At 38.1% G+C, this 25,298-nt stretch overlaps 1 protein-coding gene across 14 annotated transcripts in view; it reads right to left on the minus strand.

Annotated features, from left to right (window-relative positions):
• The window catches only part of SYNE1 (spectrin repeat containing nuclear envelope protein 1), a 308,297-nt gene that overhangs the window by 109,217 nt on the left and 173,782 nt on the right, over nucleotides 1-25,298 (minus strand). For all 14 annotated transcript variants that reach the window (XM_063329322.1, XM_063329317.1, XM_063329326.1 and 11 more), the window contains 17 exons: nucleotides 24,632-24,757; nucleotides 23,010-23,186; nucleotides 20,924-21,189; nucleotides 17,988-20,148; nucleotides 17,257-17,594; nucleotides 16,450-16,594; nucleotides 15,217-15,435; nucleotides 14,114-14,376; nucleotides 12,352-12,517; nucleotides 11,594-11,749; nucleotides 10,652-10,804; nucleotides 9,861-10,043; nucleotides 8,212-8,349; nucleotides 6,678-6,863; nucleotides 4,537-4,659; nucleotides 1,740-1,922; nucleotides 292-435 (listed from right to left, as the gene is read on the minus strand). In XM_063329322.1, the coding sequence (XP_063185392.1) occupies nucleotides 292-435; nucleotides 1,740-1,922; nucleotides 4,537-4,659; nucleotides 6,678-6,863; nucleotides 8,212-8,349; nucleotides 9,861-10,043; nucleotides 10,652-10,804; nucleotides 11,594-11,749; nucleotides 12,352-12,517; nucleotides 14,114-14,376; nucleotides 15,217-15,435; nucleotides 16,450-16,594; nucleotides 17,257-17,594; nucleotides 17,988-20,148; nucleotides 20,924-21,189; nucleotides 23,010-23,186; nucleotides 24,632-24,757 (5,127 nt within the window). The remainder of the gene's footprint in view (nucleotides 1-291; nucleotides 436-1,739; nucleotides 1,923-4,536; nucleotides 4,660-6,677; nucleotides 6,864-8,211; nucleotides 8,350-9,860; nucleotides 10,044-10,651; nucleotides 10,805-11,593; nucleotides 11,750-12,351; nucleotides 12,518-14,113; nucleotides 14,377-15,216; nucleotides 15,436-16,449; nucleotides 16,595-17,256; nucleotides 17,595-17,987; nucleotides 20,149-20,923; nucleotides 21,190-23,009; nucleotides 23,187-24,631; nucleotides 24,758-25,298) is intronic.

Genomic DNA, 25,298 nt, shown 5'->3' on the forward strand with positions numbered 1-25,298 from the left:
CTGGGACACTCCTCAGAAAAGTACCTATGTTAACTGTCCCTTAATTATGCAATGCTTCTGCTTGTCACAATGTTTCCTGGAGATTAGGACACATCTAACTAAATAAACACGCGATACTCCACCCTGTACCAATAGCATGAGTTTCCTATCTGGTATTAAGTCGTATTTCCTCAACTAGCCTTAAGCAAGTCTGACAAGCTACTCAGCTAATTTATGACTATTGCTTATGAAAAGTTTTTTGGGTCAGTGAGATGCCACTGAGCCCATGTTGTTGCCTTTTTGCTCTCCTACCTCATGACGTGAAATCTGGACCTGGAGCTCCTGGATGTTGCCAGTTGCAATTGGTTTGTCTTGGATCTCACGATGGGCGCTCTCTATCATTTGCTGTAAATGTTTCATTTCTTGCTCATATTGCTCATACTGAACCACTGCTTCCTAGAGAAGGGGGGGAAAAAGTAATAAAAAGTCGAGTGTCTCCATGAAAACAAATATTTACTTAGTCCAGGCACGACTGATCTCCCTTCTGAAGTGGAGCAAACTTACATCTATTTGGCACTCACATCTGGATAAGCAAAGTAGGAACATAGTCAGGAAAAAGTCCATTCCGAAATATTGTGAACTGCAATGAATTCAATGGCTTCATTTTTTTAACTATTTCCAAAAAAACAGTTCACATAATACGATGTTTTCAATAGCCAATATAAGGAGCTACAACTTCTGCTTCCAACAAGTATCTGCACCAAACATATCCACCAAGAGACAGCATTTCCTAGTCTTATGGTTTTACCATAAAGCATTTTCATCTGCTTTTTAACTTCAAGTCTCCACTTGTGAAGTGGAAAGACTATATGAAAAAGTTAGATTTTACAGGAAATACAACTGGGAGAGGATTATAAAGATTGATTCAGGCCATTGTCCTACCAGTGTGGTATCAGGACTTTCTAGCACAGATTCGCCAGCAGTTTGCCGAACCTGTTTTTAAAACTTTTCAGTGTGACATTGTATTCTTCCTTGTACTTAAGTATCAGTAAGTATCCTCAATGATCAAAATCTAGATGTTATCTAACTTGCAGCTCAGTAGTTGCACCCTAGCTCATTATGTATTTTTCACTAAATAGCGGGAAAGAAAAGCTTATTCTCTTCTTCTTTGTAAATATCTTTAACATGTTTAGGTACAAATTCAAACAATCAAACAAAACCTAGTTTTCCTGTATTGAGCAAAGCTTGAAAATGTGAATTTAATACATGTTTAATGACTCCAAAATCAGAAAGCAAATATATATAAATTTTAAATAAAGAGAAAAGCAATTCATTATTTTTCTCCTAGAAAGCTACTTAATTAACTCAATAGTTTTTATGCAGCCATTACAAGCTGTTGATGTTAAAATGAGATATTAATTTAATTAACTGGTTATACACGTTTATAAAATTAACCTGCCTGCAATTGTGTATTAGCCATTTGTCTAGTTAATCCTACCAGCACTACAAAAACCAAAGCAAGATTAAGGAGAGAACAGAGATGAGAGTCTGATGAGTAAATCAACAATTAACACGATCATGAATGTCAAAACCCGCCAAAACATGGAGTCACAAATGACTAAAACTTAGTGGGGAGCTTCCTAGTGGTACCGCAGGGAAAAGGGGAATGCAGAGAGAGACGAGATTCTCTCTTTTCATCCCCATTTGTATGGCACGGCTCAAGTTAGAGTAATTAATTCACGGGACGGAGGGGCACTTGCCTGCATGATGTTGCACTGCTGAATGGCCGTGTGCTGCAGGCGGCTGGCCTCCTCCTGGAGCCGCAGAGCGCTGCGGCACATCGGCAGGCTGGCCACCGCCTCTTCAGGAATCCTCAGGGCGCTCTGACAGACTTGCACCGCGTGAACTTTTGGCTTCAGTGACTCCATTTCAGACAACAGATGCTAGAAACAAAGTCGGCGCCACAATAAGCCAGTTTTGCAGAACGCCCACAGCATTTCACACAGCAAAAGAAAAATAACAATGAGTTCAAGCACTAAAACAAACAAATTTGATTATCTGTTTTCTGCATTGTATATAATCAGGATGTACTTTATCTGGAGTCGCTCATTCTGAAATCAGCATTCTTTTAAATACTAGTTAAGCAAAAAGCCCATGCAATCGGGATGAAAATAACTTACGAAAAATCACAGTAATACCTATTTCTAAGTGTCTAATAACAAAAATATCTCTGTTAACGTATTTGAAAAAAATATCTTTATAAAATCCACAAATCAAAGCAGCATATGTATCGAAGCAGCAGTCGTTTATGTATATGCATATTTTAATGTTAAAATCCGAGTGGAACTCTCTGCTAAGACACATAAGCACGTTTTCAAAGAGGCAAATGATTCCCATTGTGTTCACAGCCTTCCTTTGAAAATACAAACCATGTCTGAAAATGTTGCTTAAAATTGAAAAGGCAACCAAACAGAAAGAAACAGCTATCCAGAGGTCTTCTCCGTTGAATAATCACGCGAATGCCTTTGTTAATAGTCTATTCTGTTCACAATGTCCAATGTTCAAGCTGCCTGTTGGCATGCATGAGAAGGGTCTAGGTGCAATGACTGGAGAATAGATTTGATCAGCATTCTTTTTATCTTCGTTGGGGAGTTTAATGTATTCACAGACAGAAAAAGAAAACCAATTAAAAAAAAAAAAGAAAGGAAAAGGCAAACTTGATGAAAAGGGCTTTAGCACATTAGAAAAAGATTTTAAGTTCAATAGATGTAAATCAGCTAGCCAATGTATGTCGCAAACAGTCATCTCCCTCCTCCTATACCATATGGAGAAAGATAGCTAAGTGGGTCTGGAGTGCATCCTGATGAGAGGATTGTCGTTTGCTCTTTATTTCTGTGCCTTCATGACGTATGGTGGATAACCTAACCAGAGATTTGGTATAATGACTTATTCCTCAAACATCACCAGGGAGGCCTCTCCTCTGGCGGGCCCCATACTGCTGGCTAAGGGTTTCTATATTGTGCAACCAGCACCCAGAGGTACCCTGGGGGCTGCATGCCAGCCAGGCACTCCCCAACACCCCCTCTCTGGTCTGATGAAACAGGTGGGCAGGTGCCACAGCCCCTTTCTGTACAAAAGAAAGCCGTACGGTGAGACCTGCTAGAGCCAGGACAAAGAATACAGTGTAAACTCCATCTTCCTTGACTCTTACATCGGGTGATGTATTTCACTTACACTCTTCAAAGCCATATTCTGAAATTTGGCTGCAAGTCCCTAGAATAAAGACTGCATATTTTAACCAAAAGGGAAAGCTCTGCAAATTTACCTTTCATCCATATCTTTTTCTGCAGATTTTAATCCTAAAGTGGATCTGTTGACATTTAGTTTTTGCTGGCAGACTAGGACAGTTAAATCTCTATATTAGCTTGCAGAAAGAAATATTTCTTAAGCAACTTAGAGAGCTATAACTTCGGCTATTTTTCTTGTCATGAGACTGAGACCAAAAGTAACAAATTGAAAAACTCTATAGTAGGGCAAGTGCAATACAGAAAACAGCAATATCTTCTGGAGGTAATTCAACTAAACATACAAAAATGTAACTGGGCTTAAGGAAAACTGAATTTTCTCTTAGCTTTCCAGTTGATTACTGGGGAAGCTAGCAACACACTATCCCATTGTATCTCTTTCTGTAAAATAGTGATAACAATCCAGACTTCCTTTTGAAGTACTTTAAGAACCTGTTGATGAAAAGCACTGGATAAGAACTGAGCTTTATTATTGTTAGTGTAAGAAAGGCAGGTATTGCTTTTGCAGAGGAGAAAAGCCGTTTCCATCACAGGTGACATGATAAGGGAATGACTAAGACAAAGAGGCTCCAGCAAAGGCTTGTAGAACATCTCTTATCACACAGACAAAAGAACAAACTGATTCCTACTGGATTAGTGTCTAGGAGGGTAGTCAAACATTTAACCAGGGCTAATGACATTGAGCAATCTTTTACCAAAAAATCTTTTACCAAAAGAAATAAAGTAGTCAGATAATCCCTTTAGGTGTAGCATAAAGAGAAGTAAACAGAGGCAGGACATGCGGGAAGAATTTTAGGCGCCTCGGACAGACTGTGAACCCTGGAGTACCTAACCAATGGGAAACAGGGGAGGGAAAAATTCGGCCGGGATTAGGGAATAAAAAGGTGTGTTTCAAGAACTGGAAGGGTGCCTACTTGCTAGGTCACCAGCTCTTGCAAGAACGTGAATAAAAATGTGCTTCACAGAGGGTTCTGCCTGAGCCTATTTCATTCTGACCGGAACTTATTTCTCACATTAGTAATATGGATTAAACTTGGATTGGAGTCACGTTTCTCAGAATTGCATCAACCTAAGAACAGACTCATCAAGGATTGTACTTCAACCATTCCCTTTGAGTGAATGATTTTTCCCATTCCCTTGGCAGTAATTTGGGGCTAGACTCTGTAACAACGACCCACCTAAGAAACACCACAATCTATCTCACCAACATTCATTATGCTTTGTGTAAGCTCACACTACTCAAGACTTTTACCTGTCTGTGAGAAAGTTGCTCTTTCAAGCTCAAATGCCCAAGCTCTGGAGAGGTCAGCGTGGCTTGGGCTTGCTCCAGAGCAGCCTGCAGGGCTTTCAGCTCAACTTCAAATTTCTTCATGTCCTGTAACATAACACATTTGATTCAGGGATAAAGAGAAAAAAAAAAAAAAGATAAAAAGAAAAAAAGTCACTATAAATATATCTGTCTGGATTTGGTAGCTATGTCCCTTATATACAGTGCCAAAACTAATTCATAGTTTTAACAATGAATTTTAAATGTTAAAAATATTGGATAAAAATACCAGTCATATGGCAGTCTAGAAAAAGAGGTCTCAAAGGCAGAGTTATTATTTTAAGTACTTCCTCAATCTCAAACACAGTATGTACTTTATAAAGCTAATTTCATAAAGTTCAAGGCCTAGAAAGAATCTCAAGATGTCCTCTAGTCATGTTCCTCTAATAAGACAAGACATAACTGTCTTATCTTTACAGACTGTTCTTAAAGACCACTAGCAGTAGAGTCCCAGTTATCTCTACAGACAACATATTCCAGTGTTTCAGTACTCTTTTTTTTTGTAGAAAGTTTTTTTCTGATGGTCTGACATGAAGTTGCCTTTTGTTGCAATTTCGATCCTGTACTTGCTACTCCATTAACAGACATGAAGAACAAATTATTTTTATTCTCTCTGAATACATCATATGTTAGGATAATCCTTTATCATGCATCTTTTCTACAAATTTATACACATATGACAATCATCACTATCCTTTGTTCTTTCTCCAGCTGGTCCATTTTTTCCTTCAAGTACAAAACTGGACGTAGCTGAAGCCTTGCTGGCAACCAATAGGTAGAACAAAAGGACTACTTCACATACCTTACAATTATATACTTAATTTTCTGCATGGTGTTTGGGTTTTTCACAACGATTTGACATTGTTCCCTCATTTTGACACAATGCACATTATTAGACTTAAGACATTTCAATAGGCTGTGTTAAGGCAGTAATTCCTAATTCAGAAACACACATGCCTGGTTCTTCCAGTCTAGACATAACAATTTGTCCCTGTCAAATAGCAGCCTAAGCTTTTTTCAGGTAGTTCCTGTAGATATGGTGCTGTCTAAGCATCCCAAAAGCCATGATCTCTAAACCACCAACTCATTAATGAAAATATTGAATCAAACCAGATCCAAGGGAGAACCCTGCAAAATCCTACTTAATGTATCCTTCCTTTTGGGCTCTGAACCGTTGATAAGTACACACCAGGTAAGTTTTCTAGCCAGCTTTACACCTACCTATTACCTATAAATGTTGTGAAATAAGAGTCGAATGTGGAGAAGGACTGTTTTTAACCTTAGCTGCAATTGTCCTAACAATTAGTGATAGCCTAGTCTCTCAGTTGCCTTTAGGTATTTTCCTATTTAGTACTGTGTAACTGTAGTAGGTGACAGCAGAAGAACCCCTATAAATATATGAATTATACCATTCCAATATCCATTTTTTCCTGAAATATTGTATCAATTTAAAAAAAAAAAAGTTAAAATTTCTTGCCCTGAAGGTAAGAGCAAGTAGAAGAGACTTCTGCTTCTGTGCTTTTCTCTGTGTCTTGCACCAGTTTACCAAGCATTGCGTAGGTGTAATGCATATTTACAGTAACCGTAAACCCATATGGAACAGCTGCACAGAAATGTCAAGGACATGAAAAAGCATTCATTCTTTTCATTGCAGTCCCTTGTAGAGGTAGGTCTTACATTATGGAACCCTGTGCTAACCTGAATTAATAGATAGTGGCCTTTAGATATCTTTTAAGAGAAAAATTAAGGAAATGGCACAGTGTAAGTGCCAACACAGACACTTTTCAAGTATCTAACCACAGGTGCTCAGTGCCATTTGAGACACACCATGATCCCCCATACATCTACCCAGAATGGGCAGATATGACAGGACCTGCAGGAATCTTGTCCCCATCTGGTACAGCACCTGAAGGCAGTATCTCAAACGGCGCAAGACATCTAGCTTTAGACAACACAGTCATACCCTTTATAGACCACAGATAATCTGTGCTGCTAATAATCTCAGAAATATGATGCACGCACCACCCTAGCTGTCAGCTAGCATCAGAAAAACTGCTTTCGTATACCTTGGCAGCATCTTGGAGATTTGGTAGCCGCACTTTAATAACTTGCTGTAATTCCTCTGTCCGCCGCCCCAGTTCCAGCACTTGCTGTGACATTCCTTCAGTAGAGTATACACTTGCCAGATACTCAATCCTCTCAGTCATGGCCTCAAGATCACTATGAATCTCTCCAGACTCATCAAGCATAGTCTAGACGGATATTTGAACAAATTGAATGCCAGAGTTGAGCTTCAGATTACACACATCTTTAAGTATATTCCTGTTCTGCAAACTCCTCAATTTGCAAACATCTGTAAGCATATGATTAAGTTCCACTAATTTCCTGTAAGGCTTTGGCAATATTCTTAATTCTGGGTGTATGCTAAAGTACTTCAGCTTATGCGGTCTGGGAAACAAAAGAGTAAGTCGAGAAGCTTCAGCAGCTGTGCTTACCAACACACTCATTTTAGTGTTTTGCTATACACACTTGCCTGTAAAAATATAAACCACAGGATCTATGGATAAGATTTGTTCTGGAAGCCCAATAGACCTAACAGGAAGCAGCAGAAAGCACTTGGGTCCAGTGTTATAGCAGGGCAGTAGTCATTAATGCTGCCTCAAAAATGGCTACCAAAGTGTTCAGTGGGATGGCATTGGTTAAGGCTGTATCCAAATCAACTTTTGAAGCAGGGAAAAAGCCATGGCAAAACCAAACTAGAAATGCTAACTCCCAGCTGTCCTCAGGGTAAGTTGCCTGGAGGTTCCTCTTCAGAATAAGGAAGTGCGACATACTACACTGCTCCAGTGTAAGTGAATGCAGCTGACAATTAACTAACATATATACAAAAACCGTAATAGTCTTATTTTGGCATTAGGAGACACGATCATCTTACGATACGTTGATTTTTTTTCATGTGGTCATGTAAAAGTGTGCAATCCTGAACCTTATCAAACTGCTCCACTGATTCCACACTTACACATTCCATGCACAGACACACAGAGAACAAACTGCACTGTCACAAGGACAGCAAAACACTCTGATGTGAGATGTTCAGGAAGGAACTGGAAGAAACTCATCCAATGGGTATCTGTCTGAGAACATTTGGGGTGAAACTCATCAGATGAGAACAAAGGCTATACCAATTTAGCATAAAGGAGAAAGAAAAAAAAAAACAAACAACAACAACAAAGCCTGAAAACTGTATTTGGTTAACTAAAGTTTTAGAGGAATACTAACTGCAATGAGGTATTCAGTGTGATAGAATGACAGTGTATAGATACACTGTTCAATCAAAAGCTGCTATGAAGCCAACGTACTTGAGTAAACATAGAGATCAACTTTGAATCACATAGTTTTATTCAACAATATATCTTAATTTCAGTCTTCAAAGCAATTGTCCAAAACAAATTAATAATCTTTAAGTCTTGGGGAACAGTCAAAGAAATCTAGCATTTTAAGACTTCCTCGAGAAAAGGAAGCAAAAAATTGTAGGAAATAAAACTTCACTGCTCAAAAAGTAACTTCTTTTATACACTGCCCTTTTAATTTCATAATCACCTGGTAGGCTTTAACCTGATCACGAAGCTGAGAGGAAGAATTCCACGTTATACTACCGTGCACTAGGATATTTGCTTTCTCGATCCATTTCAAAATGAACTCCAGCATCTCATTGTATTCTTCCAAGTGTGAAGCAGCCTGGATATAGAAGAAAAATCCACTTAACCCTAAGATGTAATTCTGCACAGTTCTTAGAGAATGATAAAACTACTTTCATTTCATTTACTGTTTTTAACTTGGGGGTCGTTTTAACAACTTTACGTTACTGTTGAATATAATTTAATTACTTCCGTATTTATGGAGTTAAAATAGGTCTGCTTCCAGTAACAAGTGTATTTATTTCAGGCACTACCAGAATGTAGGTCACACTGGGAGAGTGCACTGATGCTCAAATATATCCCTAGAGGGTACACTTCCTGCACATATTCAGCCTCACACATAAGTTCCAAAATACCTTCTTGCTCAGTTTGTCACTCACTGCAAGCCTCTTTTATGTCATTTCTTATTTTCCTTTGTCTCCTTTCACATCATCCCCAGAATCACCTTTGTTTAAAATCTGCTTTGTCCACTCAGCCTGTCATATTTCCAAAAAAATAAACATTGCACTTATTTCAAAACAGAGGACAAAAGCTCTGCTTTCTGATTAATCCAATTTCTATTTAGCAAAGTACTCTTCAGTTACAATTTTCTTCTCACTTAGCCAGAATAATTTCACTGATTTTCATGCGTTTGTGCTGTATGAAGGACAGATGACAGAACTGTATTTGCATGGAGTTTGCCTTACCTATCTTTTTTTATAACAGGAGGTAGATTTCTTGGTGCTGAACAAAAATATCCTAATAGTTAAATCCCTTCACCGAGTACTTTTGACCAAACTCTTACTTTGATAGCAATTTTCTATCTCTTTTTAAAAACAATATTATAGAGGAAACTGAAAATAATATAATGAAATAGTTATCTTTTTCAAGCCTTTCAGAAGCTTCCTTATGCATGCAGAAAAGAGAACTCATAATTTATCAGGGTATTGATGACAGAACCAGAGAAAATCCATTTCTTTGCTTTTAGCTAGACTCTTTTTGTATAACAACAATTAGCAAAAAAAAAAAAAAAACCACATAAGAAAGAGTTTCAGGGACTTTGAACCACAGGGGAAGCATCTTTATGAATGCTGAAGTCTTGCACAAACTTTATGCATTATCAGGGCCATTGTATCTAAGCTTTTGTATTTAATCTACAAATTATATTCACTCTCTATAGATTGTGACTAGAGCAAACAATTTTTTTGTGTGTGTTAATGCTGCAAATATAGGTAAAAGTGGTAAGACAGAGGACCTGAAAAGTGCAATGAGACAGTATTTGCTGCCATGCTACTGTTTGTGGAAACGTCTATAATCTTTTCAAGGCACGAGAGGAACCAACCAGCAGATGATTCATGGAAGAGGATGTTAAAGCAGCATCCCAGAATTATTCCATCCTCCTGACCTGACCCATCTGTGACTCTCTTTAGGGTGTGATGCAAGCCCTGACTAATAATAGGCAGATGCTCCAAGGAATGCCCCTTTTTGCGTAACTCCAGGAAAAATAAATGAGAAGATTGCATGGTCCTTCTGTTTCTGACAGGAAACAGCAGAAAGGATTTGAGACTATACCTGACTGAGCTTGGCTGCTCTGTACTCAGCCTGCTGTATAGTCTGTTGGTGCAATGCAGTGAGTTTCCCTATCCTGCTAGCCAGCTGCTTAGCCAGTGATCCGTTCTGCTCTGCAAAGTCCTGGACCGATGCATCTAATTCCAACAGCTTTATATTGCAGCTGTCCAACTCTTCACCAAGGATCTAGAAAGAAAAACAAGAAAATCAGTGATCCAGGAAGTATTAGTTTTCTGGTTGATTATTTCTAGTGCACCTTGCAACTTTTATACCCTGTCCAAAGTCTCCATAGTTTGTTCCATTTTTATTCTGGCTGGGAACCAACAATGCCTGTCAAAGCAGGAAGGCAGAACAGCAGGATGTTTGGTCATCTCTGAAATGTGTGCCGTTACTTTTTTTTCCTCAGACTTCCTGGCTGCAATGGATAACCATTTTCCCTACCATAGCAAAAGACTGAGTCACTTCAGAGTGATACTAACTGCTCCTGGCCATCCTTCTGTGTTTGTTTTTGAAATTAATAGTCAGCACACATTACTATGACAAGGATTTTTATATATTGGAAAGGGATTTTGTATTGTTGCTGTCTTAAAATATACCCTTACAAACTCAGAAATATGTAAAGAATATAATTAAAAAATCTCATTAGTCAACCCTTATATCTGTCCATTCTTCTGTTGAACTACACTGAAAAAAATGCATCATGCAGGTCTTCCCATATACAACGTTGGTATGAAGGGAACATCCCAATTCAGAAGAATTTATGGTGTAACCAAATAAGAGAAGCCTTGCCTTACCTTTTGTTCAAGTTTAGCTTGTGCTAAATCATTTGTTTTCTTTTTCAGTTTGGAAAGAATGGCATTTAGTTCATTTGCTATCCCCTGGATTTTCTGACCAAAATCTTGATTCAATGTTTTGATCTGCTGAGTTTCTCTTTCTTTGGTTTGAATCTGTCAACAACAAGAATTAAATTCAGTAACCAGAAATCTCTTCTCCTGAAAGGAAATTAACTTTCATTTAACTTTCTTTAATTTAAAGGAGGAAGGTAATGAAATTACTTGTCATTGTTTTAGTTGGGATAGAGTTAACTTTCTTACTAGCAGCTGGTATAGTGCTATGTTTTAGATTTGGGATGAAAGCGATGTTGATAGCGCACTGATGTTTTTGGTTATTGCTAAGCAGTCAAGGCCTTTTCTGCTCCTCACACTGCCCCATCAGCGAGCAGGCTGGGAGGGCACAAGAAGTTGGGAGGAAACACAGTCGGGACAGCTGACCCCAACTGACCAAAGGGATATTTCATGCCATATGACGTCATGCTCAGTATATAAAGCTGCAGAAAGAAGAAGGAAGGGGGGGGACATTCGGAGCATGGCATTTGTCTTCACAGGTAACCATTATGCATGATGGAGCGCTGCTTTCCTGGAGATGGCTGAACACCTGCCTGCCGATGGGAAGCAGCGAATGAATTCCTTATTTTGCTTTGCTTGTGTGTGCAGCTTTTGCTCTACATATTAAATTATCTTTATCTCAACCCATGAGTTTTTTATCACTTCTACTCTTCTGATTCTCTGCCCCATCCCAACCAGGGAGAGCGAGCGAGCAGCTGCGTGGTCCTAGTTGCTGGGTGGGGTTAAACCATGACACTATGTTGTCATAATTTGATCACACTTGGTTAACCGTATTTCACTAAGTTATAAAGAAGGGCTAGAGCTGTAATGCATTTATCTAGAATGCTTTACCTGATCTTGTACATTTACAAGGGCCAGCCCAACTTCTGCTAAATGAAGAGAGAGTTCAGAAGGCAAAATGGTATAAAGCCCCAAGTACTTATTCTGTTGTTGTTCAGCCATTTTTTCAACAGCCTGACGATGAGTAGTTACTTCACCAAGGAGAGACTAATGACAGAAAAACAGTATTGTTAAGAACAATGGGAAAAAATACGTCTGTGTAAGCTTAGCAAATGCAGGCATTACATGCAGCTTTCAAAAGGGTAAATTACTTCCAAATTTTTAAATGGTTCATTAAAAGAATCGTATCTTGGGATTCCCTGGATTCTCATTTATGACTCTGTCCAGTCCTCTGTTCCTGTGTGACCACACGTATATAAAACATGTCAATTTTTCAGCACCTCCAGTAAAACAAGATTATTTCATTTTGTTGCTTCCCTCCCTGTCCCAAGCTGCTGAGACAGAAAAGAAATTCCACATTCTGTCCATTCACATTCTATATTTCCCCCATATTTTACGAGAGGAGAAAAATTAATAAACAATATGCTAGTATGTAAAATTGCATCAATGCAAATACTTAAATACATCTTAAATATCTTTAAAATAAGGTGTTACAGCTCATCAGCTGCTTCATGCTTCATGAATTTGTCTAGTGGCTTACTCAAAACCTAATGAATATTGTCTAATTTGAATTCATGGTGTTTAACACTCACTAGCAGACTACAACAAAGATAAATATTGTAATTTAGATATTGACAAATTTGACATACCTGCAACTCCTGAAGTTGAGTATCCACTTCTACATCAGGACTTAATAAATATTCCTTTGTTTCCTGGATCCAGGACTTCACAACATTAATATCTGCTTCAACCTCCTCACGCTCCTTCAGCTCCTGTTTCACCATCTTCACACCTTTTTTCACTTTCTGTTGCATACTTCAGAAACAAGGAAACAATAACTATTTGTGAAGAACTGAGAAATGTCTAAAAACATTGTTTTGTCAAAAAATATTTAATAATAAAGATAATGATTGATAGCCCACATCCAGAGTAATAAAAAGTAGGGCAGCGTTGCAACAGACTACTGAAGCAACACATTTAAATTTCTCATGTTCATTCCTTTTAATTACCAGTTTTACGTACTTTGACATCAAGTGCACAATTATTTTGAAGAAATGCAAATGTTTACAATAGAGACACCTACATCTGAGCTCATAAACACAGACTGCCCTTATTGTCAGTGGAAGAGGCAGGCAATTCTAGGGCATGATTTAGGATGATTCATCATAATTCTAAAAGAAACTTCTAAAATGGGTCAGAATCTTAGACCTGTGTATTTCTCTCCACTAATTAGACAGCGAGAATTAACCAGTTCAGGTGCAGATATCTATGATCTAAAATAACTTGAGACAGATTCCACCGCTATTGATGGTATTTGCATTGGCAGAATACCTACGATAAGGCATGGATCAAATATCTGAACACCATTTTTGATCCAGGGACCTATTTCCACTAAGACAGAATTTTTGTATTTTCCTCAAGAACTTGGATCTCCTGTAAAAAATAGAATCTTTTTCAGGTGACAGCTCTCTGAAAGATTTACAGGACTACTTGTAGCTCTTAGGCACAGGACATGGGTCTTACTTTGATATTGCCATACTAGTTTTATGTCTGTATAACCTTTCATAGCTGAATCATGCTTTATTTACATGAGCATGCGATCATCACGGACCCTATTTCTTAGAAACCAATTCTAAGGGAAGACTGGAATTAAAGAAGGGCTAATAGCTACACATTTTCTACAGGGAGTGCTATTCTACTGTAATCAGTTACGCATGCACACAATGAACTTTGCACAGGCTATGTGCAGGGTTTACAGTTTCATTCTCTGTCTCTCTCCCTCTTCCCGCTGTGGGGATCCAGTTAATGGCATCTTAGTGCAGTTATCAGGTGGATATGAGTCCTGGAACTTAGCCATAAAGCTTCCTGTTTTATACATGACAGGGAAACATTTTAGATTTAGATAAACATTCATATAACCACAGGGTGAAATTTTAAGATGTTTCTTTTCCATATGCACTGAATTCCCTTGTAAATTTCGTAGGCTATCTACTTTTGGCACCTAAGTGCTTCCAAGTAGGGAAACAAAGTGATAAACTAATCTAAACTTAGGATACAAAAAGATAAAAGGTCACTGTTAATGGTGAGATGCAATGGAAGTCTTTAAAATCAGTTATAACTTTAATGTAGTTTATACAGCTCTTACATAATTCACTATTATTATGCAATGCAAGAAGTATGTTTTCTAAAATGTATACTTTTGCTGATGGAAATAAAAAAGAATGGTAAAAATTTATTTCAAAATTAATTAAAGATAATTTAAAATTAAACTGATGCTTATTTTAAATACAACAACTAAGATTTATTTTAAGCACGGTAGTTGTTAATGATACAAAAAAATGATATGCGAACTCTTACTAATGAATCGTAAAGTACCATTTTTCTAGTGAATCTTTTAAAATACTGACTTACTTGTGACATCGATCTTGCATTGCTTTGATTTCTTGCATGACTGGTAGCTCCTCCTGAGACAGAGGCTTTATTTCCACATCCTGAAGCATGCTGACAGCATGCTGTTTGAGCAGGCCCAAAGATGACAGCTGGGGCTCCACTTCCAGAAGGAAACTGCTGTGGTAATCCAGGAGTTCCAGAAGCTCTGTCTTAGTTGCCTTTTCCACTGAGCTTTCTGGTAAGCGACCTTGTAGCTGATCTATTTCTATGGTGGCTTTCTGAATCTATGGAAAGATGGGTAGCCTTAGCAATAATGAAATTAAAAAGAAGTTAATCCAACTGATACCAAAAGGTGCTAAACCCAATGCTGTACATTTAGATGCTGTAAAACAGTTGTAGGATAGGGCTTGTGCAGAAGTCTCTACAGAAGATGTAAATCTATGCTCTACTGTGCTAGATCCAGCTACCTAGCCCTAGCTCTTCAAACTGGACTAGGACATGCTAAAGGGACATCTTTGTCAAGTGGTGAGTGGTTCCTCATATTTTCTAGCACCTATTATCTTTATTTCCACAGGACCTAGAGCTCTACCCCAGGGCAGACCTGCCTTTGGCACAAATGATACATTTAACAAAAAGATTATCCCCATTCTCAGACAACCTGCAATCTTTCCATAAAATAATGGACAACGACAGATAAAGAGAGTCAGGTAGGATATGAGGAAAAGAAGGGACACAAATCTGTGAGCAGTGACTGGCAATAATATGACTGCATAAATTTAGAAATGGAAACTTCATACTCTACGGAAAAAAATAGAGGTTGACTTAATCTAGAATAGACCATCTGGGTAAGTTAAACATAGAGGAGAAGATTATGAAGAACCACCAGAAACCAAAACAGCTCTGTATTTACTATACTATGTATGCATATAGATGAACAGTGCAAGCCTTGGAGGTAGTCGTTCTAAACGTAGGTCTTCCATAGCTGTTTTCTAATATGACTTGAGAAAAATCATTGTTATTCCTGCTATTAGCTTTCTCTACCATAAGATGATTAATAAAGCAGTATAATGAGTGAAAAGCTACAAACAGTAAACAAAGGAGGATTTATCAAGACCAGAAGTTACCTTATCATTAAAGCCCTTCCATTCCTGCACTGCATCTTCCAAAATTTTCTCTTGTTCTTGGGCTACATTCCGGAGCCGTGTCCAGCGCTGCCAAACTGTTGTCATGGATCTACTTATAGTTGCCTTACTGGCATCATTGCTAACTTTTTCCAGCTGTGAAGCCTTTTGTTCTAGGGCTGTGATCTTCTCATGGAAAGAATTCACTACAGACACAAGAGTCTGAAAGAGCAAAAATAAGCACTGTTTTCCTCTTTTACAACACAACTTCTAACACTTCAACACACAAAGTGGCAGATGAGCCACTTTGATCCATTGCAGACAAAGAGGAGCTACCATACGCTGAGTGAGGTGGTTAGGTCTCACTTTATTTTTCATATGCAATATATTAGCTACAGCTACTTGAAGGACCTGGTCTGAAATGCAACTCCCTGGAAGTAGCAGAAATCGGGTGTAATCAGATTTTCTCTTCCTTGCTAGCCCCTCAAAACAGATGGAAATGACTATTCAGGACCATTCTCATAGCAAAGACTGACTTCTGTTAGAGTCTAAAACTCAAAACAGCAATTCAGGTGTTTAAGCATACATTTATGTCACGTTCATCTTTAATGCCATTTTAGATGTCCAAGGGTATCAGGATATTCTCATGAAGCTGGCAGACATGACTTTACTCTTAGGGGAGATTCCTGCCTTCAGAGACACAGCTGGAGACCAGGCAGAATGTCTGGAGTATCATTAACTGCTTATATTAAGGCAACTGATTAGCACCCCAAATACTAGAGGAGAAAGTAATTCTTTTAAGATACGTTTCTTTCTTTTAGACTAAACAGGAGTTAATATTAAACCCCAACCCCTCTTGTCCTAGTAAGACTATTTCACGTGATCCAAAGTAAATTAATATTTCTATTGATCTGAATTTCTTGTAGGGTACACAGTTTTGGGACTTATGCACCCAAGGCTTTCAGGAACCTCCTGGTTCCTTACAGTTCCCTACAGTCATAGGCACATAGACAGACATTAATCTAAAAAGTGATTAAAAATATCTGTCCTGGTCACCACACAAATAAAATCCACGTTCTTCCCAACACAAACACCCCTTGGTGTGCTATGACACAGTTAAGCATTACAGGAAAAGATTTAAAAACTCAAATTCAGGTTGCCACACATAGGGACCTATATAACATACATTTATTTTCACTCAAGGAAGAGGATTTCACATAATTTTCAGTACCTTACCTTATGTGTTAGCAATTTCTCTTCTGCTTCATGAGAAGAAGCAGCTTTAGCTACTGAAAATTCAGATAACTTTTTCTCAGCCTCATTCATCACTTCTATAACCTTCTGTCTTGCTGTCTGGTACTCCTGCCACTCAGAAGCACACCTTGAAAATACAGTTCCAGAAAGAACAATTTAATGCAATATAAACCCATTTGAAAATCGGAAATATTGTTGCACCTAGTTTTCAATATAACTGCTTAGTTTTGCTGTTACACTGTATTTTCCAAGAAAAAGACAGGTTATTGGGACAGAGCATATGTAGAAGCATATGCTTCTGATTTTCAGCTGTGCCTTACAGACACAGCTTGGCATTTAATAGCCTTTGATTGACTTTTCCTCAGTGACTTCGTCTAGGTTATGTTTTAAACCCACCCAAACTTTTTGAATCCTGAACACTCAGGAATAATAAGTAACGTAGTTATGTTGGTCAAAAAGGTATTTCCTTTTAGTTCAAAATGTCTGCTTCAATTTAATTTCTTTCCGCATAGGTCTTATGCCAGGTGAAATAAAGGACAGTAATTTCCTACTCTTCTTGGTGCTGTTCCAAGCTTTATATAATTTGATCATAGCTTCCTCAGGATCACACATCTAGCCAGTCAGTGGCAGAAGAGAAAACAGAATCCAAGAGCTCTGAATCCCAGTATCCATTTCTCTCATCAGTAGCACAAACATTTCATAAAACTCCAATTAATTTTTTGATCTTTCATTGTCAACAAGGTGATCTTAAAATGAAAGAGGAAAAAAAAAATAAAATGATGCATATACCTTTGCAACTGCTCTTGCTGGGTTTTGGCTTCTTGCTTTGTCCCTTTGGCCTTTTCCTCCAATGCAGCTAGATCCTGCATCAGCTGCTCTCTTGCGGTGGCTTGGACAAAGGGCTCTATCTCAGACACAAGTCCCTGTAACTCCTTCAAATGATCACTGAACTGACTTTCTGTGCTGAAAAATTCAATGTGGTTCCTTAGGTTCTCCTCAGAGTTCTCAACATCAAGGCCATTTCTTGCTAACTGTAGAAATTCCTGAGCATCTTCAAGCCAGTCATTTGCTATCTGCATCACTTGGTAGTATCTTTGGCAGAGGCTATATAATTTATTCAAGGTAGCCTGAAATAAAAGGGAAAATTATACTGAGGATCACAGACATAAAATTCATAGCAACAACAAAAATATCCTCTGCTAAGAGTCTGGATTTTGACCATTCTTGCTTTCTTTTCCCTTTATTATATCTAAAATACAGGTCTGAAGAGACTACATGGAAGTAGTTTTGACTGAGTTTGCACTTCTACGTGCAGGTATAAATACATATTAAAGAAGCCTTTTCCTCCTTTCCCCCCAAGTCAACCATGGCAACAGGCCACAATCTAAGTCATTAAAAAAAACCCCAAACAACAGGAGTATGACAATCAATCTTCTCATAATTATTACAAACATCAAGCCACAGAGCCATATTTTTCAGCTTTGTGAGCAAGAAAGTAATGACATTTAGGGTGCACTAACCTGTCTCATGTGTATAGCTTCTTGAACTTCACCATCTAGTTCTGTCAGCTCAGCAAGAGTGTTTTCCAGGTCAGCAGGTATCAGCTCCTTTGCTTTCATATATTTCTCTTTCTCTTTATTGCTCAGTGCATTCATTATTCTCAGGCTTGACTGCACTTCTTCCTGATGTATCTGAACCTTTCGGATTTCTTCTTGGATGCTTTGCAGTTTGAGGTCCAAACTTAACGTTCCATTAAGTTCTGTTTTCACCCACCTCAACCAGTCAAGTGAGCGGCAGATTTCTGTCTGGAAGTCTATACTTTGCACAAGCCTGTTCTCGCAGTCCATCACGGTGTCACCAATGGCAGCATGCAAGGACTTTAGTTTCTCTTGCCAAGACTGCACTTGGTGATTTGCTGTCTCACATGCAGATGAGTCAAGCTGAGGAGAAAGGGCTTCTAGATGCTCAGTTATTCGCTTCAGAAGACTCCCTGAGTCTTGCAAGCTGCCCACCAGAGAATGGTATATTTTCAGCTTTTCTTCTATTGGGAGAGTTTCTTCATTTACCTTAATCTGCTCCTTCTTCACTGCCTGCAATTGTGCCTCAAACTGCATACACATTTTCTCATGCTCCTGGCATGCTTCTATTGTGTCTTCCAACAGGTTGATTTTCTGTTCTATTTGCCTCTTCAACTTGTGATATAACGTGACAAGTTTTAACATCTCATCTGGTTGCCATGGCTGTCCAGTGCTTCGAAAGGCCTCCTTCTTCTGGTTTAGTTCATCCACTGCCCCACCAAGGCTCATCACTTCACCTAGAAGGTCTCTGTAGGCCTGCTGGAGTGACACAGCTTCTTTGGCTAAAACAGCAGCTGGAGCTTTGTCCATGTTAATAAACTGATCTTCTAGCTCAGTCAGAGCTTTACTTGTCAACTCAATCAGAGAGGCATACTCTTTTCTGGCATAAATTGCTTCCTGAACCTTATATAATTTTTCTTTTGCCAGAGCAGTGACAATATTGAACTGCTGAGGGAGAGTGTTAAGTTTTTCATCTAGATAAGAATGATCCACTTCATTAAGTGACGGTAGGATTTCTTGGCCATCTCTTTGCAGTGCAAGTAACAGATTTTCATATTCTGGAGATTGCTCAAGAATCTGTTGATATTTTGCCAACTGTGTGTACAGTTCAGAGTTACTATTCATTACATTGACTTCTGGGAACGTGACGATATCAGCTTGTTTTAGCCAATGGCAAGCTTTATCCAAGTCTTCTTTGAAATATTTCCTGGAAACTATATTTTTCTCTAGTTCTAACAATCTCTGGTTACACTTTTGTAAAACAGTGTCATACACATTCTGTAGTTCTTGAAGTTTACCTAACACTTCACTCTTTTCTTGTTCTGTTGCTTCTTTCATCAAATCCCTTCCTTGAGCCCACAACCCTGTGACTTCATTTTGATAGGCCTTCAGGTTAGCCTGGGCATTTTTACAAGTCCTAATCTGTTTGTTCACATCTTCTGGCAACAGACAAATGTGTTCTGGAAATATTACCTTCTTCTCATGCTGGTGAATTTGATTTGTAGCCTGAAAGACTGCCATAAGAAACTGTGTCTTTTCAGACAGTGCTTTATTCAGGTGTTTTCTCCTCTGGACAACCAGATCGCTGAGACACTCTACATGGTGCTGTGCATCAGAAAGTGCTTTCTGCAGCTCCTGCCTTTCATTGAGTCCTAGGTTGGTCATCACCCTGTCAGCATCCTTCACAAGCGTCTTCAGAACAAGCTGTTTGGCTTCAAGCTCACTGCAAATGGTAAGATGATCCATGAGAAGACTCTGAGCCAAATCTGGAGGAGGACTCTGTTTAAGAGCCTCTGAGATACTAGGCTGCTGCTCCTCTGCCCATTCCATTAGCTCCTGAAATTTGGAATGCACCAAACTGAGCTCTTCTAAAGTTGAAACAGAAACTTGAATTTTCCTTTTGACAAGGTCCTCTAGCTGAGTCCAGCGTTGCTCAAAATGACCAAATTGCTCCTTTACTAATTCTTTGTCATCAAGATTCAGATGTTCTATCATCTTCTGTTTCTGATCTTTCAAATCTTCCAGAGCAAATCTCCTTTCCTGTAGTGCCAGTGCCAATTTTTGCAAAGCTTCAAGGTGCACGTTTGTACTTTCAGCATCAGATCTGTTACCAAAATGGACAGGACAAACATTAATTATTAGATTCTATCTCAGAATAATTTTTAAAAGAGGTCAGGATGAATTATAAACCCACCATATACTGAAATCAATATGCTATGAATACCTACAGTTTTCACATTCTTTTGAAGGTACCAGTCTTGAGTATTAATTAAGAAGTTTTTTATCGCTCTCCCTTTCACCTGCGACGTGGTCATCAGGCTGACCATACAAATTAACATGAATACTACAGAGGATACTGGTTATATTGTACATATGAACAACAACAACAACTACTGAGGTTGAAGTGAATCTTTTTCCATGACAGTCATAGCAGCAGTAATAGACTCTCACAATTTTACACACAGCTGGTGTATTTATGCTATACAAAGCAGCTGCAATCATTTAGCAGAAACGGCTAAACTTTACTATAATAGTCTAATAGATAAAACACAATATCACAATGAAAAACACACATGAAACACAGTAAACACAAATGAAAGAGTTCAAACAAAATAGTCAAAATGCTTGAAATATCAGAAAATGCTATGCCCTGAGATGGGATCAATCAGTATTGCCTTAAAGACAAACACTGAAGATCTGTCTTCTCAAACTCTTTATTTCCATACCAGTAATCATCCTATAATTAATAAGGGAGACCTGCTTTTAATTAAGCATGGCTAAAAGGGATTTTTAGCGGGTCCAATTTAAAGACACTCTGTAAACAGCTCTTTCAACGTATACGCACTGTCAGCTTTGTGCATGCTACTATGTTTTTTTACCTAGCCAGGTTGTCCCACTCTTTTGTGAGCTTTTCCAAGAAAACTTCAACTACATTCATGCGATCATGATAAACCCCCGTCCTCTGCAGATCCTCCTCCCTCTGTATGAGCAAACTGTGTGCCTGAAGGCAGAGGTCCAGCCACTGGTTGCTCAGCTCTCCTATTTCCTTGTGTTCAGGTGATTCCTGTCCTTGGGTTAGTTTGTTCATCTTCTCAGTCACAGAGGTAAGAGCTGACTGCTTAGACTGCAACTTCTGACTGAACTCCTGAAAAAGATACAAGTCAAAACAAATACGGTGACACCTACTCAAAATTATAAGTTGGAATTTAAATAAAAACTCTGAAATAAATAAATAAATAAATTGTCTAAGGATTAATTATCTGCAGATGTAAATTGGAAGAAGTGCCTTCTCCCCTCCTCTAATCTTTCATCTCCTCATGTGAGGACAGGTTGTTTATAGGCACGAAAGCAAACCAGAGCAGTTTCCAAGTGCCAGTGACAAACTGAAATCACAATCGAGTCACACCTTGTTGTCCAAGCTTCCAGGTTAGCACAGCTCACACCGTACACTAAAACATGCAAGATGCTCTGGGCCTCATGAGAATTCATTTTATCAGTACTGTTGCTAGCTCATTTTATTCCTTTTCCTTTTTCATTAGAAACTAAAAATAGGAAGCAGAGTCCATGAGTCAGTGAGCCCCCACATCCATATTTTGTTTTGTTCCTACTTCTATAATAGCAACCATTATCACTGTCATTATCGAAACAAAGCCAATGATTATCTAGGTATGATTGCCATTTGAGTTACTAAATTCCAGTAAATAAGAGTCCGTTTGCGCACACATTTCTTACCAAATAAGAAGTCACAGAGAACCCAAAAAGAGAACATACAATATACTAACAACTCAAAGTAACCAAATATTTTTTAACACTTACACACTGTTTCGGGTAAATATAATCTTTTCCCAAATTCCAGTTTCAATATCTGTAACTAAACAACCATGCCCAGCTCCAGCACTTTGCTGGGATGATGTGTTTTTACTGAGGGCTTGTAGGGGTTGTGGAGAAGAGATGCTACTGCCCAGTTCTGCCTCATTCCTCTTTGTGCCCGCTTCAAATGGAGCTAGGCATCTTCAACTATTAGGAAAAATTCTAGGAAAAAAATACACATTGTGCCACATCTGACAGTACATCAGGTGCCTGCCTTTCATAATAATCAAAAGTTCCTGTCTGAAACAGTGAAGAAATGCAGACTCCCGCTTCTTCCTGGATTCTTAATAATAGCTAGTGTAACAGCTTTCAGCACACATTGTACTGAGGTATCTCCAAGTGCTATTGACTCTGTTCAAACACTTGTGTAGAACAGACATGAAGAGGAAATGCTCTTTACTTTTCACCTAACTCCTATCATATCAGAAAAAGAATACAAGCAAAGTCTAGACCAAAACTGCAAAACCCAAACATTTAATCACTTATCAAAGAAATAATCTGTTCTCCTGTTTCTTCTTGTTACTTTACTGGTGTTTGTGATATGTGCAGGATGGTCATAGAAATTCTCTCATCTGTAAATGAATAAGAACAAGTGAAGATCTGAAGGCATTTGTCTCACTATTTTGGGTAAACTAAATATTGGGTTGCTATCGTACTTATTCTGCAGGGGTTTTCAGAGTCCAGCAACACTGTATAGTTTCCTAGACTAATGTTGAAATAGATTTAAATAATTTAGAAGTATGGGAATCAAAGAACTTAGAAAGCACAAATTGCAGATCTTATCTTCAGGTCAGCAGTGATCAGCAATTAGCTGAAACCATGATAGCCTATTAAAAGTGAAGGCAAATCGGAACAGTAGGCTAAAAATTGTCTACTGTTAAAAAAATATACCCAGAAAAACATTAAAGTACAGGGTTTTGCTTCCTGTGTCACCCTGTAGCGTCAGTAAGGATACTCTCTTTCCTCTGCCTTTGCTCTTGCTTAGAACATATTAGCAATTCTATGCAATACATGCATATAACGTAAATTATAATAATATCAGCCACAGGATGAACTTCTTCCTTACCTATTGTTCTTAACCTTAAGTTTCCTTACCTTAACCTGGAGTACCATATTCTGGGCAATGTTTAGCTCCAACTCTGCCCGTCTCCTTTTCAAATTCTGTAGTTGTTGATCTGCATCCTGGAAATATATCCAGAGCTCAGCCTTCATTTGTTTGATCTCTTCCCAACCTTGAGCCAAATACTGTGCGTGCATTATCTGTTGCTCAATCTAGAAAAAAAAGAAATGAAAAGGAGGAGGAATGCTTTAATGCAGCTATTTTTGGAGAATGGAGGATGAATATCATTCTTCCTCTGAGCACCATACTGTACTAATAAGACATTTCTGCACTAGATTCTGAAGGGGCTAATATTATCCACAAAAAGGGTCTTAAGCTTCAAAAATCATAAAAATCAGACCTATCAAGGGAAAAAAAAATAATTTCATTCATCCTCGAGAGAAGCAACTATATTTATGACTACGTGTATTTCAAAGCGTTCTCAGTCTTCTGTTAAAGCTTAAATTAACTGTATGATTTAGCCTATTGCATGCCAAGAGTACTGCTGGACTCTGCTCTACATGCCTCTGCAATGACCGAATAAAAGCTTAAACTAAACACTTTAATTTGCTTAGCTCGGTTATTTTGCCTACATGACTTTTGCAAAATGCCAGTAAGAAGAACGCTTACCGGATCTGAGCCCATCAATCACCTTAAACCAACCGTCACACAGCTTCTTTTGCTCCAAATACAGCAGTAGGGCGCCTTTAAGATTTAGACAGCCAGCTTAATGCATCTCAGCCACTGTACCGTCTGTGATTTCTTAAAAATGTTTCACTGCTTTACATATAAAAGGAGAATCTTATTCTGATGTTTGGGATACTTCACAGCTATACAATATTTGGATGGAAAATGGCATTTTTTTTTTATGGATTACTTGGATTTGTACAATTTGCTTCTCTGGTATGGAATACTGTTACTGTATATATTAGATTTTTACTCTTGGTAGAATTAGTTTCAAAAATGTGTGTGTGTGTATATGAAACTAAAATTTTCATGTTTACGACAGGAATGCTCATAATGTTTCTTTTCTAATAGCTCTTATGTTTATGATTTTATTTTCAAACCAATCATTAAGCTACTTAGAATTCAGGTACACTTCTATGAATTCATATGCCGAAACCGATCCGCCCTGATTTATGCATGGAACAATCGTAATTCTATTATTATTATAAATAATATGTTAGTATATCCTAATAAGAACATTAGTCTACTGTTGAATAAAAGTAAAATATGTCTAAATTTAATAAAATCCAGAGAAGAATAGATTGAATTGTGTTTTATGGAAACAATAATTTGGATCAGGTTTTCTTCCACAGAATGTTGTTTGTGGAAGATTATTGTGGAAAAAAAGATTTAGCAATAATTGTCACGTGTCTTTGCATCTTTGCATTACTACCAGGATAGCAATGTATGGATTTAATTTAAAAAAACCCAACAACAGCAACAACAAAAAAAGGTAGAAAAGAAAAACTATTTCTAAAAGAAATACTTAACATGAAAGTAAAAAGACATTTGTTTAAACCGTTACCCAATATGACCTTTTTAAAAGAGGACAGATCAAGGCAGTTAAAGCTCTAAATAGGATTAAAAGCAGGTTATTGTGGTTATCTTGTACCGTTTGTTTTGTGTGCTGAATATCTGTTGCTGTACTCTTCACTGTGGCATCCGACAAATCACACATGGAGCACAGAAGATCCAAGTATGTATTGGCCTGCTCCTGCAGAGCCCGGAAATGTTTCACCTGAGGGAAGACAATTCTCAAATAAACTCTGAGAGTGTGGAAATAATATCTTATTTTATTACAATCATGTATTTTAGTATTTTTACTTTAGCTTATTATTTCCAAAAGATTAAATGTAGACATACAGTATTTTATTAGGTAAGGCTGCTTTGTCATAATTATGGAAAAGAGTAACTCTGATTATCATCCACTTATCAAAGTGCTAAGTGGCATATGCATTACCTAATTTACTTTGTTATAAATAAAGCATTAGATAGATACACACCGTTTCAACAAGGTGACTTATTTTCCCCAAGGTGAATGGGAAGCAGGGCTTTCTCTGATTATTAAAGTGTCACGTTGCCCATACCTATAAAATTCTCCAGCATCTGAGAGATCATAGAGAATCCAGCCCAGTCGCATAACATGCTTTCACAAACCTTCTGAAACCCTCCCAGTATCTACAATTGCCGAGATCAGACAACATGACGCTGTTGGGGGTTCTTGCTCTTGACATTGCCCATAGGAGCTCCCCTCTCCTTATGAAGAGTTTCCTCATCCC

Source organism: Chroicocephalus ridibundus, chromosome 3, assembly GCF_963924245.1.
Source record: "Chroicocephalus ridibundus chromosome 3, bChrRid1.1, whole genome shotgun sequence".
In the NCBI taxonomy this organism is placed as follows: domain Eukaryota; kingdom Metazoa; phylum Chordata; class Aves; order Charadriiformes; family Laridae; genus Chroicocephalus; species Chroicocephalus ridibundus.